General features: G+C 44.3%; 2 protein-coding genes across 2 annotated transcripts; one reads left to right on the top strand and one right to left on the bottom strand.

Moving 5' to 3' along the window:
* The first annotated feature begins 6,911 nt into the window (after nt 1-6,911).
* LOC120689530 (squalene monooxygenase SE1-like) lies at nt 6,912-13,019 on the top strand. The gene is made up of 8 exons (XM_039971817.1): nt 6,912-7,505; nt 9,107-9,218; nt 9,303-9,477; nt 10,925-11,093; nt 11,160-11,378; nt 11,513-11,788; nt 11,868-12,146; nt 12,663-13,019. Exons 1-8 carry the CDS (start codon nt 7,239-7,241, stop codon nt 12,768-12,770), a joined length of 1,605 nt encoding a protein of 534 aa, XP_039827751.1. The 5' UTR covers nt 6,912-7,238; the 3' UTR covers nt 12,771-13,019.
* Nucleotides 13,020-16,865: 3,846 nt separating this feature from the next.
* LOC120690565 lies at nt 16,866-19,707 on the bottom strand. Its single transcript, XM_039973259.1, has 3 exons — nt 19,505-19,707; nt 17,935-18,011; nt 16,866-17,314 (listed from the first exon to the last, which is right to left on the bottom strand). The coding sequence occupies exons 1-3, from the start codon at nt 19,679-19,681 to the stop codon at nt 17,179-17,181; spliced, it is 390 nt and encodes a 129-aa protein (XP_039829193.1). The 5' UTR covers nt 19,682-19,707; the 3' UTR covers nt 16,866-17,178.
* Nucleotides 19,708-21,120: the final 1,413 nt, after the last annotated feature.

The following is a 21,120-nucleotide window of genomic DNA, read 5'->3' as shown; positions in this document are numbered from 1 at the left end:
TCCTCTGATCCTCAACAAACTGCCGCCGCATTTGTTTGTTCTTGACTTGTGCAGCTGTTCCCGTGCATCCAAAATTTTCAGCCCGCTGCTGCTTGGTGCTATCGATACGATGGTGGCCTTGGCACAGTCACTGTTGCCTGGTGTCTTCTCTCTTTTTTTTTTCAACGCTCGTTGTCTAGTCTGTTCCTGGCGTGCTGCACTGCTGACGAAGCTGTGGCAGGCAAGAAAAAGAGCAAAGGACGTGCACCTGTCCGCTCGTCCATCTTTTCTCTTACAATCAGCTAGTAGTGTTTTCTTTCATATTAGACCAGCATCAATCATGAACTCCAGCTAATTAGCAGCATTTTTATTTAATAACACATTAGCACCAGCTACAGCCACGGCTAGCCCAAGAGCGATAAAAGGAACGGAAGCTGTGGAAATTGCGGTGAACAATAAAAATCGCGCCGTGCCGCCGCTTCCTTGGCGCCAGCGACACACGATCGACGTGCCCGCGCGACACGCCACTGCCGATGCACAGTTACGAGCCGAACCACTTGCGCCGAAGCCTGACAAGAAGCAGGCAAAGCAGTCGTCTTTCTTTCGCCTACCAGATCCTGCCTGGTGGCTCAGCTCTCAGATCAGATCTGGGATCTCCGGCTCCGTCGTCTCAGCAAGAAAGTTTATAGGTTTATAAATTTTATAAATAAATTTTATTTAGTATTCTATATATATATATCAAAATATTCGATATGATTTTTTTTTTGTGTTTATAGGTTTACAGGATCGGATCTACGCCATTGATGCCGCTGGTCGCCGCGCGCTCCCCTGATTGACCCGTGCATTAAAAGGCCGCGGCGCCCTGATTGGATCCGAGCTCGCCGCCTGACCTCGGCAGTCAGAGCAGCGGGGGCGGGCCGGCGGCCGCCGGCCGCCGGGCCGCGGGCGGCGGGGAAGCGTTCACGCCTTCACGGCGTGCTTGACCCGTGAAAGGCGCCGCCGCGTGACCTGTTTGGACAGCCGGCCCGCCGGCGACGTGCGAGCCACCGCCGGACGCCGGGCGCTGGTGCTCTGGCGGGGCGGTGCGGTCATTTTCATGGTCACCCTCGCACGTGAGACGCGTGCTTGTTTTTTTCTCGAGCACAGGACCACGAGGACAAGACAAGGACACAACGGGTGGTTGCTACAGTATTTGTTATTTTTCTTTTCAGTTTCTGCTCTTTTTTTCGAAGCAGAACGCCGATCCCTCGCCCCACATTCACCGCTGCTGCTGCGCTTGCTTTGCGGGTGGTTGACGGTCACTAATACTGGAGCAAAGCAGATCGTGACGCATCAGTTCTGAACGAATCAATGCACTCAACGACCATTTTGGCCCAGTTTGTTTTCCTCTGGCATTCCCTATCATTCTCTAGCGCATGCAAATTAAGAATTTTTTTTTCATGCATAGAATACTAAATAAAATTTATTTGTAAATTTTTTTCAGGGATGAGTGTAATTTTTTACGACGAATCTAATAACGGTAATTAATCGATGATTGGCTACAGTGATACTACAGTAATCATTCTCTAATTACGCGACAAATGACTTATTAGATTCTTCAAAATTCCTAGCGCATGGATTCTGATATTGATTTTGTAAACTGATACCTGTAGCTCGAGCTCGACCATGCAGATACAGTGGGCTCGGGCGCACATGGCAGGTCAGGGCACCGTGAGCGCATGTGGATGTGGATCCATCCTGTCCATAACTCCCAAAAGAGACCACCTAGCTACCCGCCCGGACGTATATTGTACCGGCTGGTACGGCACCTCTACCTCTGTTTCTGAATACCACTACTGTTTAGTAGTAACAAGTTAACTAACCAGACCCCTTCAAAAAATACTAGTTAGGTTAGTCGTATATCTAACAATATCTGGCAGATCTAGAAAAGATATTAGAAGGGATTGTTTCACATTATTTCTACCTATAGTTACTCTTTCAAGATTTAATTGTTATAAATTTATAGGAGGAGCTTAAGAGACTCCATACTTCTAGCACAGGTAGAAGGAGCTCGAGCCCCGACTGACCCGATGCTAGATTCGCCCCGCATTCGAGGCAGTCCATGCCCGGTTCATCCGTGTCAAGTCGCTTGCTTCTGCGTGCATTGCTGATCCATGCTGTGTGTCGCCAGTCCCCTGTGTGTTGCAGCTTCTTGTGCGGTTGCAAGATGAAAATCCTGACTGATGATCGTTGACCAGTGGTTTTGGGGGGAATAAAAAAAGAAACGCGTGCACCACGTGGGGTGCGGTTGGTACACTGTCACGAACACCACTCGCACGAGCTTTTCTGATTTAGAAAGGATCGCTCGCCTCCGAATCTTTGGGTCCATCCCAAACATTACAAAATTTGTCCATCTGATATTTGTATTATTGACATCTCGGGATGGATCACTGATTGTCTGGTTGCCAGCGGCGCATGAGACGAGCATCTCGAGTACCTGACACATCGCGTCGCAACAAACCCACCGAAAGAATATTTTTTTAGAACATCAAACCATAAAAAAATTTGAAAAAGTATCTATCATACTCTTCCTATCCTCCCCGTCCCAGAAAGATCGGAGTTGTAAGACTGGATGAACTATGAAATGGTAACAAATTACGTAAATATCCTTAAAAATAGTTTGATATGTTACCATATAATTTTTCAAACTTTATAATACATAGGAAACATTACAAAATTTGTGATCACGAGGGATACAAAGTGGCATTGAAACAGTGGTCCTGAGTGCCACACCTAGCACTAAATAATCATGACCCACATCTGGCGCTAAATAATCTAAATAGAAGTGGATCCTACATGAAATGATGATCTTCGGTAACAATTTTTACAAAATCTAAGCTGTACAACTAGTTTTTTTTTGGGGGGGGGGCGGGGGGTATACGATTAAGGAAAGGACTGTGTCCCGGGTCCCGGCTGCAGCCGCAGCTGCCAGGAGAATCCGGTGATGCGATCTGGAAACCAGGCAGCCGGACATGGGTTTGCACGCACCGGATTCGCGCCCGTGACCGTGGCGCCGTGGCCACCCGTGCTCCGGCGAGGCGGCCGGCGCTGCGGCGCCCAGGCTGGAGCTAGCCGCCATGCCGGCATGCACCGTGGCAGCTGGCTGCCTGGCACGCTCCCAACTGGGAGCTAAGCTAGATGATGATGCTGCTGCTGCTGCTGCTGCTGCTGGGTAGTAGGTGCTGGTGGAGTGGCCTGGCCTGAGCGACCGGTGGCGGCACTCGTGAGTTGGCGCGGCCGTGTCGCGACGCGCGCCGTGGACCAGCTGCATCCTGCATGCGCAACATCTGATTCTCACCCTCGTGCCCACCACGCACTCCCGATCTCCCAGCTTCGGTTCGTTCGACCCATGGTTTCTCCTTGGCTGGTCCAGGCGGTCGCCTAGCCCGGCCTGGGGCGCCACGGGCACTACCCTACGCACAAAAGATCAAGTGGTTGCATCATACGGTAGCGGTTTGGGCATGGTGTCCTCATGTGTAGACCCTGTGGTAGTTCGCCACTTTTACGTCTGCCCCCAGCCCCCCACACTGATCGCGAAATCTTTTTACTTGATTGTGATCAATTTTCGGTTTAAGGCAATTTGACGGGTTGGATTGCATCGAGGAGATATGTCCCATCGGATTGGCGCTCGTTTGGATTAAATTGCTTGAAGCAGATTCTTGATAGTTCCTTAGATATGTGCTTGTTGGGGACCATGGGCTCGTTTGAATTCTAAGGGGCTAAAAATTAGCTATCGAGAATAATCTTACTATTTAGAGATATTTAATAAAAATCTATGTATACAACTATTTGCAGAACCCCTGGGCTAATTCGCAAGACGAATCTAACGAGTTGTATTAATTTATAATTAGTGAATGATTACTATAGCATCATTGTGAGGAATGTTGAGTACCTTCTCCTGGCTGTGATGAGTGAATTGTCAACCGTGCGGTGTGATCGTGTGCTTGGTCTTTAGTTGCAGGTGCACGGGCGTCGAGTGTCGACGGAGAGCTGCCGTGGAGGTGCTGTGGCCGATGGACCGTGCGGTGGACGGCGGTGAAGGGCAGTCGGGACCGGAACTCGAACCGGGCGGCAGCTGTGGCGTCCACTCCTGGATCGAGGGCGCAAATACCGGTGGATGGCGGGTTTCTTGGTTTGCGCCACAAAACCAAGTCGGCGGACGGCGGTTGAAGACGCCAAGTCGTGGAGGCACGGGCGTCGGTCTCGGGACTGGCGGAGGAACGGACATCGACGGCGTCTAGGGCCTCGCTGCGGGCGAGGAGGTGACGGGCATCGGGCGGCGTCTAGGGCCGTCAGAAGGCCGAGGCAGGAACGGCGTCTAGGGCCACGGCGTGGAGGCGGGAATCTTCCCGCGCGTGGAGTTTTGGCGGTTTTCTCAAAACCGGCCACCTACCCGGATTTCGCGGACCCTCCAAAACCGCGGACCGGATCTTCATCAACACGGCGGCATCGCGGAGAAGACTTCGATTCGAAGAAAGAACCTTGGCCGTTAGATGAGTCCTTGTATCTTTTTCCGGTTTTGCCCCTACGGGCTTTCTAGTGTCTAGTTAAGTCTAGGGGTAGTTTAGTCCTTTAGTTCTGGAGTTAGTGGGCATAAATATCTACTCACCCACTCTCTCTTCCTTGCTCCTTGCCTGGCGCCCAGACGTGGAGCCGCCCCTTCTCCCAGGCGTCTCCTCCTCCTCCTCCTCCCTGTTCCTTCCTTCTTCTCTAGGATTAGGATTTTAGGGCTATGGATTTTTTAGACTCTTGTATGAAATTGATCGGGAAAGGAGGCCCTCTCCTCCTTGTGCCCTCGGGGCTTTTGAATTCGTTTCAATTTCATACATCTTGTGCCTTGTTTGGTTGAAATTCGATTTTCCCGTGTCGATTCTTGTGCACGAGATGAGGGGTTGTTTCTTGATGATCACGTGACTCATTGAAGTGATTCTAATCCACCTAGCCTAGTGCTAAATCCTACGGAATCATGAGTCTTTTCAAATCGAAGCTTTTCACATTCTAGGAAAACCCCGTTCTTGCTCGGGAATTCCTCGATTCCTCCCAAACCATGGAGTGATTCGTCGATTCTTTTGGTGGGTATGTTCACAAGATCTTTGTGATCGTGCCTGCAAAATTTGAGCCTCTTTGGACTTGTTTTGATCCTCCAATCGTCAAGTTTTCCAAAGGTCGCGGGCTGTGAAACACCAGTTCTGCTCGGGCTGGGTTTTTTCGTTATCGCCGGTTGAACCGACGCTTGAGATCAAGATCGTCGGATCAACCGGTGAGTAGAAGTTTTGGCTTTTAGGGTTTTTGGCCTTTCTGCTTGGTTGAACCGGTGCATTAGTTCCACATGCATCGGTTTAACTGGTGAAGCCAGTGATCCCTGCGTGCTGTTTTGCTCGTTGCACCGACGTATAGAAATTCATCAACGTCGGTTCAACCGGTGCTCAGTGCGATTCGTTTTGCAGTCTTTCTGGACAACTGCATTGACGCTAGGGTTTTGTTTTCATCGGTTTAACCGGTGCTCGTTAAGTCCGTTTTGAGGTGTCTCTGGACAACTGCACCGACGTTGACTCTTGATTTTGTCGGATCATTCGGTGTAGTAACACCGGTTGAACCGACGCTGTTCAAATCTATACGTCGGATCAACCGGTGCTTGCTTGTCTCTTGCTGCCGGCTCTGTGACGTCGGTTAAACCGGTGAGAGTTTTCTTCCCATGTCAGTTTAACCGGTGCTCATATACCATGCTTTCTCTGTAGCTCGCTCGCTGTTCTTGACTCGATCTCTTCGAAGCTTGTTCCTAGGGTTTGTGTTTTGTGCCTAGCTCAGCTATAGCTACACTTTGCACACTCTAGAAGAGAGGGCTTGTGGTGCGCGTTTGGGATTATAGGCCAAACTTTCCCTGAAGAAAATTTTAATTGGCTCTCATTCACCCCCTCTGGTCGCCTTTTCGGTCCTTCACATTGTAGCAAATTATGAATTAATTAAGCTCATTATATTTGTCTCGCAAATTAGTCTAGGGGTTATGGAATGGATTTTGTTAGCAATCTACGTTTAATACTCTTAAGTTTACAGAAAGAATCCACACATTTGGATGATTTTAGGGTACCTAAAGAAGATTAATGATGCTAATCTTAAAAAAATGATTACTGATGCGTCTTGGTGTCTGATAGGAATACATGAATTTGTCAATAATTTATATGAGTTCTTATCACGCCCTGTAAGCTCCTGCTTTCTGTGGAAGTTCATTCATCTCTTTGAAAATACTCCAGGTTCATAGTCGTTCGATTAAATTTGGTGTCTTATTAGGATGCTCAATTGCAGGCAACCAAACTCTATTTTCTAGCCGTAGGTGTCGGTTTAGTTTTCTGGCGATTCTTAGAGCAATGTCGAGTAGCATCATTAGGTGAAGTCATCTTTAGTTCTATTAAGATTGATTTCTGTTTAGATTACATTAAAATAAAGAAGGAGCTAGCACAGATGAGCTGTAAAGTTATATTTATTTTAAAGTTTGGATTTTTCCGTGGAGCGGAGCTCTATAGATACAACCATACGCGGACCACTATATTCATAGTGACATTTTCAGCCCTTTGTTGTGAACAACAACTCCACAAGTCTATTCCCTCCGTCCCAAAATAAATATAATTTTATGACTAAGCACGCAAACCAATACTAGATGTAAAATTATCAAAATATTATTTGTCTTTTGTAGTGAATGAATGAGGTGTTAGTTGTTTTTTTGAGAATCTTTTGGAAATTGGCTTGTCTTATGTGGTTGGTGGATCAAAATTAATATTTTTTGTGGGACAAATTTTGAATTCTAAAATTGTATTTATTTTGGGACAGAGGGAGCAGAACAAAACTATCACTAACAGAAAAACCGCAAGAAAATAACAAAATCTGAATACAAATTCGGACGAATTCAGAGATCCAGCTAAACCAAGCCCCGCCGGGCAGCTATGCGACATGGCTGTTGGCTGAGAGCGGCCACCTCCTCCCCGTTTCCGGTTTCCCCATAAAACGCGGAAGAATCTCGAAGAGTCGCTTCGTCCCATCGCCCGCCCCCTCTCCTCTGTCTCCGTCTCGCCTCGTCTCGCCTCGACCCCAGAGGCCCAGACGCATCAAACCGGTCTCCTCCTGTCTCCCCTCGCAACCCCAAAGAAGCCGCACTCGCAAAGGCAGCAAACGCACCGCGCACCGGAAGATCCCAGAGAGCGGCACGAGGGGCCCCCCATTGCGGCATGGCTGCTGTGGCCGCCGGCGCTGGCGTCGGGCTCCAGCTCATTGGCGCAGCCGCGGCCACGCTCCTAGCGGCGGTCCTTGTTGCCGCCGTGCTTGGGCGCCGCCGCCGGCCGCTGGCCCGGGCGCCTCTGGTGGAAGGGAAGCCCGCGCCGGAGGATGGCTGCGCGGTCGGCGACGGCAAGGGCGCCGCCGGTGACGGTGGGACGGATGTCATCATCGTTGGCGCTGGAGTAGCTGGGTCTGCGCTGGCATATACGCTCGGAAAGGTGTCTCATTTGTCTCATCCTACTCGTTCGTTCGTTCGAATCGTTTCACTAGGTGGCTGAAAGTTGGGAACTTTTTTTTTCGATTGAAAATCGCTAGATTTCGTCCGTTTTAATTGGCTACTCATTGCTTGGCGTGAAGAACAAGGGCTGGTATTTGTTGCAAGGGGAACGCAGTGTGGAATTTTGTTTGGCTTGGCTTATGAGCAGGGATCAAAATTTTCTCATGAATAGAGAACCCCAAAACAACTTCTGCCCTGCTTGCATGTTTCTATTTAGTTCTACAAAGTCGTCCACTTTTTTTCTTTTTGATCTGACGAGAATAAATTCCAGTTCATCTTTCCGTACAAAGTTTGTGTTAACAGTTCTGACCAGTCTCGGAGATAGATTCAAAATAGATTAGAGCTGTGATTTTTGTTGCGACTTACGTCGGTGAACTTTGCATGTTTACCGTGTCTGGAAACTGGAAAGCGAGGTTTCTGTCCCAGTCACTTTTTCTTGTGGACGTGGAATTCGTGTGGCTTATGGCAGTTAGGTGCTGCCAAATTTCCTTGTCGTGCAACTGTGAGCGGAAAATTTTCCTCCAATTAAAGCATTCTTGCAATACTTGCTCACCTTGTACATTGTTGGTCTCTTGGCCACAACTTTTGGGATGGGGAATGAAAGAGCTGAGGGGGGAGAAGGGGAGAGAGAAAGCAATAAAAAGCTAAGGGAAGATTATACGTGTACGCCTCACACATTAGTTCTCTACTTCTCTTGAATCGTGGACACTAAAAAGTTCTATGTCTAGTAAAGTGGTTAGTGGTGCTTATTGTTTTCCATAAATCTATATTGAAGTTGTAAATTAACCTTGAAGACAATGTTTCTGGAGCACTTACAAATTTTTTTTAGATGTAAATGGCAGCTGATTCAACACAGTCCTGTTGTGCTCTTTCTCACCATTAATGAATTGCCTAACTAATTTAGGTAAAAGAAAAGAGGAATGTCCAATCAATTTAATGACCTGCTTAACTTCACATAACTCCCAGCTGCTCGAGAGTGATGTCTCATCAATACAAAAATGCGGGCCGATCATGTTACTTGAGTTGACTGTTTCCCATTTGTCTGAAGATAATGTTCACATTAGAAATGGTTATATGTATGAAACAAAGCAAGCGATAAATCTCCTTGCTCACACGAAGTAATATTTTATCCATTTTATAGGCATTTTCTTTGTGCAATATGCCTTTTGTTCAGTAATGATCTGCAAGAAGCTGGGAAGAAAATTTTCAGCTGACTGCATATGTCTAAGACCATGTTAAACTGTGTACCGATTATCTTTGTATATCCAGCTTAAACTGTAAGGCACCATACTAGTATTATCTGAATTTTAATAGTAATGTCTTAGACGTTCTATTTGGCTTGATGGTGTGCGCTGTGATTTATTTTATCCCATGCCTATTTGCAGTTATTGCAGTGAGAACTTAGTTTCGCCTAGATCTGGGTATAATTGTTTTTTTTGGTACTATATTGTTCCAGCTCTCCTCTCCTTGTTTTAACAAGCAACTTGTTACAATATTCTGTAGCTTTTTGTTTCTAATCACCTTTGTTTGTTGGGAATCCAGGATGGCCGTCGGGTACATGTTATTGAGAGAGATTTGACAGAACCTGACAGAATTGTGGGTGAACTGTTGCAACCTGGGGGTTACTTGAAATTAATTGAGTTGGGTCTCGAAGGTAAAGCATACACTGGGTTCCTCATTCTATTTTAGTGCCTTTTCTAAAGTTAATAGAACCATACTAATTTTTCGTTCTGTTCAGATTGTGTGGAAGAAATTGATGCCCAACGTGTCCTTGGTTATGCTTTATTCAAAGATGGGAGGAACACAAAGCTCGCTTACCCCCTGGAGAAATTCCATTCCGATGTTGCTGGTAGGAGCTTTCACAATGGAAGGTTTATACAAAGGATGCGTCAAAAAGCTGCGTCTTTGCCCAAGTAATATCATTAATCCCTATGCTTTATTTTTATAATTTTCCTATATTCTTTGCTTAGTCATTCACACATTTTTTGTTTAAATGTTTCATTATTTGGTATTGTATATGCATGTTATTGAGTCCGGAACCAAGCATCGAACTGGTAAGGCACTCGGTTCATGGTTTGATTGGTCCAACCAGTCCGACCACTGGTTCTAACTAAATAATATATGATTGTCCCCACAAGTGCATGGCTGCTCTAGTGGTGTGTGAGTAAGCTGCAAAGCTCCAGGTCTTAGGTTCGAACCACACGAGGACTTTTTGTTCAATTTGGGCAGCGCACAACCCCAATCTTTCCTTTCGCCCCGCACCCAAGTACCTGACAGAAACTGCACTTCCCTCTACCGCTCTGCAGCAGTTTTTATGCCTGGTATTTCCTGGTTCAACTGGTTTTTACTGTTTCTTACATGTCCAATCTTTAACAGGACATGATCGGCCAAGGTCCTGGTTCCGGTTTTGCCTGTGGCACCACCGGTTCGGTCCGTTCTTAAAACTGTGTGTATATTACTTCTGTTTTCAAGTTGTAAAGTCAATTCTAGTCACCTGCACACTGACTAAGTGACGAATCATGACTAGTCAACAACTAGGTTCAATTAGTCGGTTGGCTAGTCCACCAAATTGGTTCAGTCTTCTCAGTCTGTCTATTGACTAGTCAGTCGGCTATACATGACTCTATATCTAATTAACCCATATATTGAGAGTATTGACATCTAGCAAAGCATGGAATAAAGACTATTAGAAGGCACAAATAGATCAGGAGGTGATCATTTACTTGTTTTGAACCCAACATGTAAAAATAACCAAAGAACAGAGTAGAGCAGTGGTGACGGTGCAGCGCATGAGGCAGCGAGCGGGAGAAATTTTCCCTCTCCCCATTCGTGCTTGGCTACATGAGCTGCCGTGTGTAGCCAAAAACAGGGCTGCAGTGTGTGAATTGACCCTTCTTACCAAGCCCAAGTTACGGGCTGAATCTCAGACTTGACCAACTAATTGCGACTAATCAAAGGTTGGCCGGCTGACTAGTTGACTTGGCTCTCAGACTTGACTACTAATTGCGACTGATCAAAGGTTGATCAGCAAACTAGTTGACTTCGCTAACTAATGCCGACTAGTTGACTTTGCTAACTAATTAACAAACTAATCAAGTTGAGGTTCACGAGCCAATGACTGACTAGTTGATTAATCATTGACTAATCAAGATTAATTGGACGGTTTGAAAGCACTGTATTTTTATCTTTAATTTGTTAAGAGTTCTTGATTTTGGAGCTATTTATTTGGTGTGTTCTAGTTCTCATGTTATTTCCCCTTTTTCTTTTCTCCATTCTTCATGTCTTCATCTTTGCATAAGTTGTATTATTTATAACTGCATGTGACGTGCTAATATTTAATGTACTGTTATTGTTATTCAGTGTCCAATTAGAGCAAGGAACTGTTACATCGCTTCTTGAAGAAAATGGTACCGTTAAGGGGGTACAATACAAAATCAAGTCAGGTGAAGAACTAAAGGCATTCGCACCCTTGACGATTGTATGTGATGGCTGCTTTTCGAATCTACGACGTGCCCTTTGCTCTCCAAAGGTAGTGTTTCACATTATATTTGTTGAATTTTGTGGCCCGTGGATATTAATCGAAATATGTTCTTAGGTTGATGTTCCATCTTGCTTTGTTGGGCTGGTCTTGGAGACTTGCCAACTTCCTCACCCGAACCATGGGCATGTTATTTTGGCCAATCCTTCGCCCATCCTATTTTACCCAATAAGCAGCACTGAGGTGCGTTGTTTGGTTGATGTCCCTGGTCAGAAGGTGCCATCCATAGCAAGTGGTGAAATGGCAAATTATCTCAAAACTGTTGTTGCACCTCAGGTACTTTTCCCTTTTTTTCCTAAAAAACATCATTTTTCCCTTTTTTTCCTAAAAAAACATCATTTTTCTCGTTTTAATCTTCATTGACTAGTCATTCCAACTAGATGCCATAATCAATGCTTGTATTTTGTCAGATTCCTCCAGAAATCTACGACTCTTTTATAGCGGCCATTGATAAGGGAAGCATAAGAACAATGCCAAATAGGAGCATGCCAGCTGCACCACATCCAACCCCTGGCGCACTTTTGATGGGGGATGCCTTTAATATGAGACATCCTTTAACTGGTGGAGGAATGACTGTTGCGTTATCTGACATTGTTGTCCTACGCAATCTTCTCCAGCCTCTTCGCAATCTGCATGACGCATTTTCCCTGTGCAAATACCTTGAATCATTCTATACATTGCGGAAGGTCAGTTTTTGTATAACCGTTCGTTATCTGTCTTCCCTGCAATGTGATTTGTTTATTTAACAAGCTGTCATATTTTCAGCCGGTTGCTTCAACGATAAACACATTGGCTGGTGCTCTGTATAAGGTCTTCAGTGCCTCGCCTGATCAAGCTAGGAATGAGATGCGCCAAGCTTGCTTTGATTACTTGAGCCTTGGAGGTGTCTTCTCAAATGGGCCTATTGCTCTACTGTCTGGTCTTAATCCTCGGCCATTGAGTTTAGTTGCCCACTTCTTTGCTGTTGCTATCTATGGTGTTGGCCGACTGATGCTCCCTCTTCCTTCACCTAAACGAATGTGGATTGGAGCCAGGCTGATTTCTGTAAGTCTCTCAAATCTTCTATTTCTGTCACTGTGCTTCGTTATGTCACGGTGGCAGCCTGTGGCAGACTGGCAGCCATAATTTATCATTGAATAGGAGCTTTAATATTAACGTCCAGGAAATGAAATGAGAAAAGTACCTGCTGTGTCATTTCGTCTTTTGACATTTTGTTCAGCCAGAACAATCTGAAACTTGGTAGTTTCGTGAAAACCCTTGTATAATTGTCCAGCATTTTGTTTGTGTGTCATTTGGTAAAATGCTTGTGTAATTTGGCCAGCATTTTGAGATATGTTGCACATACCCCTTTATTAAGTTGCAGATCTAGCTAGGATGGACGGGTATTCAAAAAATCTTATTTTAGTACTATGCGCAGGCAGAATACGTCCATCCCTAGAGCAAAACATACAGTATGCACGAGTCATCTCTTGGTCTATTTTACTCTAATGTAGGCATGTGTCTTACATAGAGAGCTACTCGTACTAGTTACTACCTTTTCTAACTGAAAATTCTATGCAGGGTGCATGTGGCATCATCCTCCCTATCATCAAAGCTGAAGGTGTGAGACAAATGTTCTTCCCTGCTACCGTGCCTGCATACTACCGGGCTGCTCCTGCTGCAGAGTAAACTGGAACTAGGAACCGACTCTTTGCTGCTGATCTGATGGCAACTGCTGTTTCACGGATGGCATTTTTCCAGCGTTAGTGGTCGTTCGTCGTCATTAGCCGGTTGTACTGATTCGAGTTGGAAATGTGTTGGGTTTCTTCTGTACGCATGTCGAATCCTGCAAGTTGTATATGATTCTGTTGAACTAGTGAAGTGAATACGTCGTCGTCTTTCACGCTGATCGAACTTAATTGCTCGCTGCCTGCTGAATGACACAGGTCTTGTGTGACCGCTTAGCTGTATGGTTGGTGAGCTCTTTTCTGGCTTCCAAGCAATGGACTCCGTTGGCAGCGGCACCCTGGCAGCGGCCGTAGTGCCATGTCTCCTGTGCTGGAAACTGGAGAGCGCAAAACTCTTTGATCTTTTGGAGGGAACTGAACTCTTCTTTTTAACAAAATTGTAGAAATAACCGTGTCCGAAACAGGCAGTAGATAGATAGTGTGAGACTATGCAAAGGTATCCTTTTCGATCTAATTAAGTTGGCCTCGTAAAATTCATCACTTGCAGAGAAACGAAGCGCCAGCCTCCTAGTCATCCTTGCACAGCTTCTGGAGCTTTTTGATTCGTGCAAAGGGGTGGTAAAGAGACTCAAAATTTAATCTAGATAATTTAAGGAGCGGATCTAAAAGAGTTGTGTTCTTACTTTATACATTTTTTGTTTTTTGTTTTGATGGGTTATCACATATAATTTTAAGCTAAAAATATATAAAGATTATGTTGGATTGTGAGTAGACTAGGATTATGATCCCCTTACTCGGGCTTCAGCATTCTGGGTAAGGCACGTTTCTAACTGGAAGATCGTGTCAGGTTGTCGCGCCTATGTCCTGGCCGGATGGAGCTGCTAGAAGAAAGACTTGTGGGATTCCATTAGAACAGCTCTGGGAGACTCCGCCCCTCGAAGCATTTCAAATTCGCACGATAAAAAAAACTCTACCGGGGGAGGAAATGACGCCACCGTTTTTTCATTAAGAGGAAGCCACACCGGCTTACCCGGGTAGAGAAAACCCCCGAATCTTGGCCCATGCTCGAGAGGGCCAAGCCTCGCGGCGAGCACAGCCACACCGGCTTACCCGGGTAGAGAAAACCCCCGAATCTTGGCCCATGCTCGAGAGGGCCAAGCCTCGCGGCGAGCACAGCGAGGGAGTTTTTTTACCCAACAGCCAGAAATTCGCTTATGATGAAAATCGAACTCAGAATCTGTTGGGCTGCAATGCTACCGGACCGGGCTAGCCAACTGGCCGCCCGGCCTTTCGCTCAAATTCGCACGATAGACCTTCGTTGGCTCAAAGTCATAAACTTATCAACTTAACTACATCCATCGCAATATTAGAAATGTTTCACCTTCGACAAGAATCCGAAGTACATTTATGGGTGCTACAACTGACCATGGACATTGACACACTGTATGAGAATGCCATAGCTCAACAGCAACAGGCCATAATGTGACTTCTGATATAAGACTAGCCACAGCAGTGGCTTCCATCGATGCTTGAACCAGGAGAGAGGGTTCTGGCATCGAGGTAACCACTGCAACACCGATGCTTGAATCCAGGCATCAAGGCATGTGGGTGCGTGTCGAGGCTAGCAACACCGGCGTGGGTGATATATTGGTCTGACGAGTTAGTCCCACTACTACTCAACATCCATGCTTCTGTTGTGCGCATTTTGGGTTTCACGGCATCGACAGAGGTGGCTTGAGCGTATGTAGTTTCAGCATCAGAGCCACCATGAGTATCTAAAATTCTAGATGTTTGCCAATAAACTAAGATAGTAGGATCCTATCGAGCAACCATGAAGATGCCAGGGTTGTCTCCCGCGGTGCAGGCCCTACATTGGGTTCATCTTCATCCAATCATCCTATAGCACATCCCCCCTAAAACAACCACTAAATGCACAACACAACATCCGACCCTATCTTCTATATCGAGATTTTTGTACATGGTTTCTGCACCTATCAGAAGAGGGGGAAAGCGGGGTTAGGTTGCTCAGTTTTCAGGAAAACAAAACAGTGCATATAGGATTATAAAATACTAAACACCACTCTGATAATGAAATGTGATTAGTTCCAGAGGGTACCTCCTAGTGGTGATTACAACTCTCAGACTTTCACATCACGATTTGCAAAAGCATAACCTACAGCCCTTCAAATCAGCACCGTATCAAATTGCATTTGTCACTTGGTGAGTACACTTTTTCAAAGGTGGTGTCTACTTTATTTTGGACAAAATGCTTTTTACACGTAAATATAAAGGAGTTATTAAATATGGTAAAAACTATCGAAAAAAACAGAGAGACTTTCGTTTCATAAAAAAAAAGACAACGGAGCGACTGGTAAGATGGAGGAAGCAGTCTCCAGGTAAAGTGAGCCGTTGCCTGCGCATGTAGCTCAAAGTGGCCTCTGGTTGCCTTGGAGGTTGTGAGCACCTGAATAGGAGAGATTTCAGTATTTGGGTCTCAATTCGCACGCTTCACTGGATTTGGGGCTCAATTCGTACGCCTTTCGGAATTTGACACTATGGCTACGAATTGTTCTATTTCAAGTGTTTCTTCTCATTTTCTCTTTTTTTACTTATTTTTTTCCTTTTCCTGGGCAACTGAAGTAACCAAAATACCCCTGCCCTTATCCTTCTCTCTTTTCTCTTTTCTCACGGGAGTAGCCAAAATGCCGCCGCGCCTCTGCCGTGAAGGGCTGCAGATGCAAAAATACAAGCTCATATATTTAGGGCCTGTTTAGTTCGTGAAATTTTTTGGATTTGGTTACTGTAGTACTTTCGTTATTATTTGACAATTAATGTCCAATCATGGACTAATTAGGCTTAAAAGATTTGTCTCGTCATTTACAGTTGAACTATATAATTATTTATTTTTTTAACTGCATTTAATGCATGTGTTCGAAGATTCAATGTGATGGATACTGTAGAAATTTTTTTTGGAACTAAACACGGCCTCAGAGCTTTGTTCTATGAGAAAAGACAACTAGGGATGGCAATTCCACCTGCGGATGCGGGTATCCGCGGATTTTAGACCCGATGGGTGCGGGTCCGATATTTCACCCATGGGTGGACCCAGTGCGGGTTTGAGATTCCACCTGTGGGTGTACCCGCACCCATCCAAAAACAAAGAAATCTTGACCAGCCTGCTTAGGTAAAGCCCAACTTAACTATTCTAACTATAAAATGAGTATAGGAACTTATGGATTGGTTTAGTTTGTCCTTATTACTATGAATTTATGAATTTGTTGTTAGTTTATCCTTATTACTTATAGAAATATATTGTTTGATTGATTAAATTAATGATTTTTTGTATTTTTATTATATTTTTTGCCACACCTGCGGGCACACGAAACCCACCCGAAACCTATGGGTGCGGGTGAAAAAATACACCCGCGGGTCTACATGCGGGCAGGTTTCTCCCAATCCTGCGGGTTTGCCTACAGGCGGGTTTTCGCCAAACCCGCACCCGCATCCGCGGGTGCCATCTAAAGACAACTATGATTTGTAAATTTTTGAAAAAAATAGAAACAATTGAAAGGGAGAAGTCTATCGGAACCAACGCCTGTCGCCACAAGTGGCAAGATGGAAAGGCTCTTCTCGTGGATTGGAAGTCCAGCCGTGAGTGTTAGCATTAGCAGAGATAGCACAGGCTATGGCCTATGGAGCCGGCAGCTCTCCCCTCGACTCCTCGAGAGGCACCAGCATGCAACCAATTGTTACCCCTATTGTCAGACACGATATCTTATAATTCTTAAACAGTCAATCCACAAATTTAAGTGTCTGACGATCGATTTTTCCCTTCTATAAAGTCCTACCTTCCTCTTAAGAAAATATCTAAATATAAGTCCTAAGATTCGATTCTCCTCGTCAATAAACTGTCCTCCGAAGGATGGCAAAAACGAATCAGCATGACGTAACGTAATGCTGGCTAAAGCATAAAAGACAACATATGAGTGATAAAAACTTCTATTACATTATCGGAACAGGTTTCATCTTCTACAAGCACGCAAGGTACAGCTATGGGTGCTACAACCGTCATCCGACCATAAACATTGCACGAGAATACGTCGATCAACTCTGGCCATATGCTTCAGATGTTTGCCAGTAAAATTAACATATTAGTCAACAAAGGGATTGCTAGGATACTAGGATAAATAGCACCAACTACGAAAGGTCAATCAAGCCGACAGCTTACAAGTCATCCGACCATAAACATTGCACGAGAATACATCGATCAACTCTGGTCATATGCTACAGATGTTTGCCAGTAAAATTAACATATTAGTCAACGAAGGGATTACTAGGATACTAGGATAAATAGCACCAACTACGAAAGTGCAATCAAGCCGACAGCTTGATGCAGTCTTGGTTCTTCACTATATCTTTATGCGACGGAGGGCCTTCCTTGTCTTCATCATATAGCAGGTCGTTGACACTAAAACAAAAGTTGAATACCAAACCAAGAACTTGCTCCTCTGTTCTAGATCAGCATTTTTAATCCGGTACATGCACCTATCAAAGGAGGGGGGAAAGGGCTGCAATTGTTAGGTTTGTGGCACATGGATAATACACACCAAGTAACTAAAAAAAAGGTAGTGTGATAAAATAACATGATAATGAATCACGATTTTGTTTCACAGAGTATCCCTAATGGTGGTGACTCCTATTTATAGACTAGGGTCAGCAAAGTTTACAGCTCAAATAACAGTGGCATGATTCAGTGCCCTTAAATCAGTACAAAATCAAGTTAGGACTTGATGAAATTAATCAATGAGAAATCATGGTAAAGGGGTAGAAAATCTACCACATCAAGTTGCAATTTTTAGACACTTGGTGATATGTTAAGGTTGTCGCTTGTTCGAGAAAAAAAAAAGATATGTTAAGGTTGTTTGTTCGCCTTTTTTGGATATCCTTTTTATATGCAAGTTTAAAGGTATTATTAAAATTGCCTAAATGGACTACTGAGTTCAAATAATAAGAATATGACTATTACTCAAATCAGAATAGGTGGGAGTTGAAATCTGATCAACAAAAAAAAATATTGACTGTCTAAGCAGAGAAACTAAAATAGAAATTGTGATTCTGCAAAATGAAACAACCAACAGTGTTGCATCACATTCTTGTGCACTCACCGATGCCACCACATACGCAGACCATTCTCAGCTTCATCTGCTGGCACCCTACCCCCAGTTGAGAAACGCCGATAGCTCTGCAGCAAGCACTCTGATTGTAAGTTTGAAGTCTAGCCCAAGAATAGTATAAGCCAGAGGACTGCAAACCAGAATATTGCATCTATACACTCAAGTTTTATTCTGCAGCTAACCACAAAAGAGTTGAAATGGATGTAGTTTTCTATTCTTCACGTTAAAGACGCTTGATTTAAATTAAATCATGACATGACTCTGTGTTATTCTAAACAAAAAGATTATAACTCACGGTTGACATGATTGTTGATTAAAAATAAGTGTCAAGATAACCAACAAGGGAAATGGGAAAAGATGGCCATTCCCCAGTTTCACAGGATGATTGACAGGTGTTTTTTTTTTTTACCAGAACAGCAGGGGAGCTCCCTACCTATTTTATATATTTGCTGTGCTTGAGCTCTGAAGCTCAAAAGGATGGCTGACGATTGATCATGTGAAACTTGAAAACGAAAATACAAACAACGATATTAGGGCAATCACAACATTATTGCTAGTACATAAAATGGCAAACAACGCAATTCCCTGCCTGCTCATGGAATTATCACAGGTAGTCAAGAGTTGGAAGCGGAAGTACAATAGTTGCAAAAGGCTACTGAGTTAAGGATGCGAAATTAGCATCCAGATGTAATCAATGAGCATAGAACAGCCGAAGGCAACTCATAAAGAGGCAAGACAGATGCATAAAATGAACAGGTTCAGGAATTTGTGGCACAAGTCTAAACATTACAAAAGTGGATGCAAATCTCAAAACCCTAATTGATCCAGTAGAATAAACCAAAATTTTGCATTGAACAGACCATCCCCAGCAAATATTTCGATTTTCATACTTAGGCAATACGTGGAAAATTGGTACCAGATGATATATAAAAAACAATTTCCTATATTTAGTTGCCAAAACTCTCCAGACGTAGAAAAGTAAAATACAACAATAATGATAACTGCTACAAGTACACGATAACAAAAAGAATCACAGTGAGACATCAAACTCTTAGAAGAACGTACACTAATCGAAGCAATTAAATTGGACTATTGCACCCATCCAGGGCAATAAACTCAGTACTATTATTATTTGTAAAGAGCTGGTGAACAGCCCCCACCGACCAAATTCCTTACCAAATAGTAGTGGACTGATGGGAGAGAGTGGTTACCTCAAATGTATCCCAATCAGTGCAAGGGCAGAGGGCAAGTTTCGATAATAAAGGTAAAGATGCTACTCGTAGGGTTAAGATAAAAAAAATGACCTAATACCCTCAACAATCCCCACCAATCCGATGGGATTTTTACCAATCCGACCAAACCCTAAGGAGTAAAAATTCAGGTCAGGTAAGAAGTTGGTTGCGCGGAGGAGGAAATCTACGGAGCCACGGTTCATAGATTGAGCAGGATTATTTAGGTTTTCCCGTGCCTATGGGCCCAGATCGTGTCATCAATATACAAAGATCAGAGCTTTGTTAATCTACGAGGATTATCAAACACCTGAGATCTGATGTTTCCTTACCTCGAGGCTATGTCCAGCCGGGCGAAGAGACGGCAGCGGCGGCGTCCTTGGCGCCGAGTGGCGGAAGACTTGGTGAATCTCCATCCCTGTTCCGCCGAAGGACGCGGCCGCCGTGGAACCAGAAGACCCGCAGCTACGGCGGCCGACCATCGCCAGGACCGATCGAATCGCCGCCATCCCCAATAGCCCTATCTCTCTCTCTCAAGCCAAATACGAGGCCTTGCGCTGTGTAAAATTTTTGAAATCATATTTTTCTATATTTGAAGTACTAAATATATACTAATTACAAAATAAATTATAAAACTCGTGTGTAAATCGCGAAACGAATCTAATGAGCCTAATTAATCCGTCATTAGATATTGTTCACTGTAGTATTACTATAGCAATTTAGCGTCTAATTACGGTCTAATTAGTTTCATTAGATTCGTCTCGCGATTTACAAGCAAACTGTGCAATGTGTTTTTTATTTCGTCTAGATTTAAGTCTCCATGCATGTATCGAATTTTTTTTTTTGAATTTTGAATTTTGCAACTAAACAAAGAGTTGGTCTTTTGGTGGGAAGTATATGTTTTTATGTAAGGGCCTCAAGGGGAGAGGGACATGCTCGGCCGTCTATCTCTAATTCGGTTCAGTTAAACCAGCCGGCACGGTCCAGTTGCTCCGACCCGAGCAAACTCGGACCAGGCCGAAAAAGCACGCAAATCATCTAGTATTTACTAGCTTTATACCCGTATATGTTGCTACAGACAATAAAATTATATTAATTCATACTCCCTCCCTCCGTCAGTATTTGCAACTCACAGGTCTAAACATACTCGTATATTTTTTTTCAGCCCCTGATCACTATTATACGTCCATGGCATTCCGAGAACCCAAGATCATAGAGATCGCAGTGGCTTGAATACTCTCTGAAATCCAACATTTGGCATTCAGGCCGCGGTGTCTCGGGAAAATGCTCATATTGTCACATTGTCTCACTGAAATCTCCTAAAAGCAACCAAGGTCCTGACTAAGCACCACATAAACTCCCTAACAAGTCCCACATAATTTTTGGTTTTCAACACGAGGTCGCAATACACAAAAGGCACCCTCCATGGGGCAGCATTCATATCTTCCTTTATTACAACATCAACATGATGTCCTTCCTGAGACAGCAAGGAAACATCGACTCTCATCCCAAAACAAAGCTAAATCTAGTTTGTCGCCGAGGAACCCCTGGCGAGGAACAGTAACAGTGGTCATCTCAAGTGTCTCACTAAGAGCAGGTTCTATTATTTCGCCGGCAGCCGGCTGGGAGCTGCGGTGGGGTGCCGTGCGACTGTGGTGGGTCCTGCCAGAATTCAATGCCCTGCAACACACTCAGCCAATAAGGCCCCGTTTAGTTCCCAAATTTTTTCCAATAGGATCTGTCACATCAAATCTTTCGACACATGCATGAAGTATTAAATGTAGTTAAAAAATAACTAATTACATAGTCTAACTAATTAGCACGAGATGAATATTTTAAGCCTAATTAATTTATAATTGGACATTATTTGTCAAGTAACAACGAAACGTGCTACAATAACTTTTCGCCAACTTTTTGCAAACTAAACGGGGCCTAACAATCAGACTTC

The sequence above is a fragment of the Panicum virgatum genome, chromosome 9N (assembly GCF_016808335.1).
Source record: "Panicum virgatum strain AP13 chromosome 9N, P.virgatum_v5, whole genome shotgun sequence".
NCBI classification, from domain to species: domain Eukaryota; kingdom Viridiplantae; phylum Streptophyta; class Magnoliopsida; order Poales; family Poaceae; genus Panicum; species Panicum virgatum.
This window is presented reverse-complemented; position numbering and strand designations above follow the sequence as displayed.

What these genes read in the sequence shown, in the direction of transcription:
- LOC120689530 (XM_039971817.1), top strand. Translation starts at nt 7,239, where the DNA reads ATGGCTGCTGTGGCCGCCGGCGCTGGCGTCGGGCTCCAGCTCATTGGC. An exon ending in AAACTGTTGTTGCACCTCAG is followed by an intron (nt 11,379 to 11,512) that starts GTACTTTTCCCT and finishes GTATTTTGTCAG; the next exon opens with ATTCCTCCAGAAATCTACGA. An exon ending in TTGGAGCCAGGCTGATTTCT is followed by an intron (nt 12,147 to 12,662) that starts GTAAGTCTCTCA and finishes AATTCTATGCAG; the next exon opens with GGTGCATGTGGCATCATCCT.
- LOC120690565 (XM_039973259.1), bottom strand. Translation starts at nt 19,681, where the DNA reads ATGGCGGCGATTCGATCGGTCCTGGCGATGGTCGGCCGCCGTAGCTGC. An exon ending in CGGCTGGACATAGCCTCGAG is followed by an intron (nt 18,012 to 19,504) that starts GTAAGGAAACAT and finishes TGCTTGCTGCAG; the next exon opens with AGCTATCGGCGTTTCTCAAC. An exon ending in CTGCGTATGTGGTGGCATCG is followed by an intron (nt 17,315 to 17,934) that starts GTGAGTGCACAA and finishes CTCCTTTGATAG; the next exon opens with GTGCATGTACCGGATTAAAA.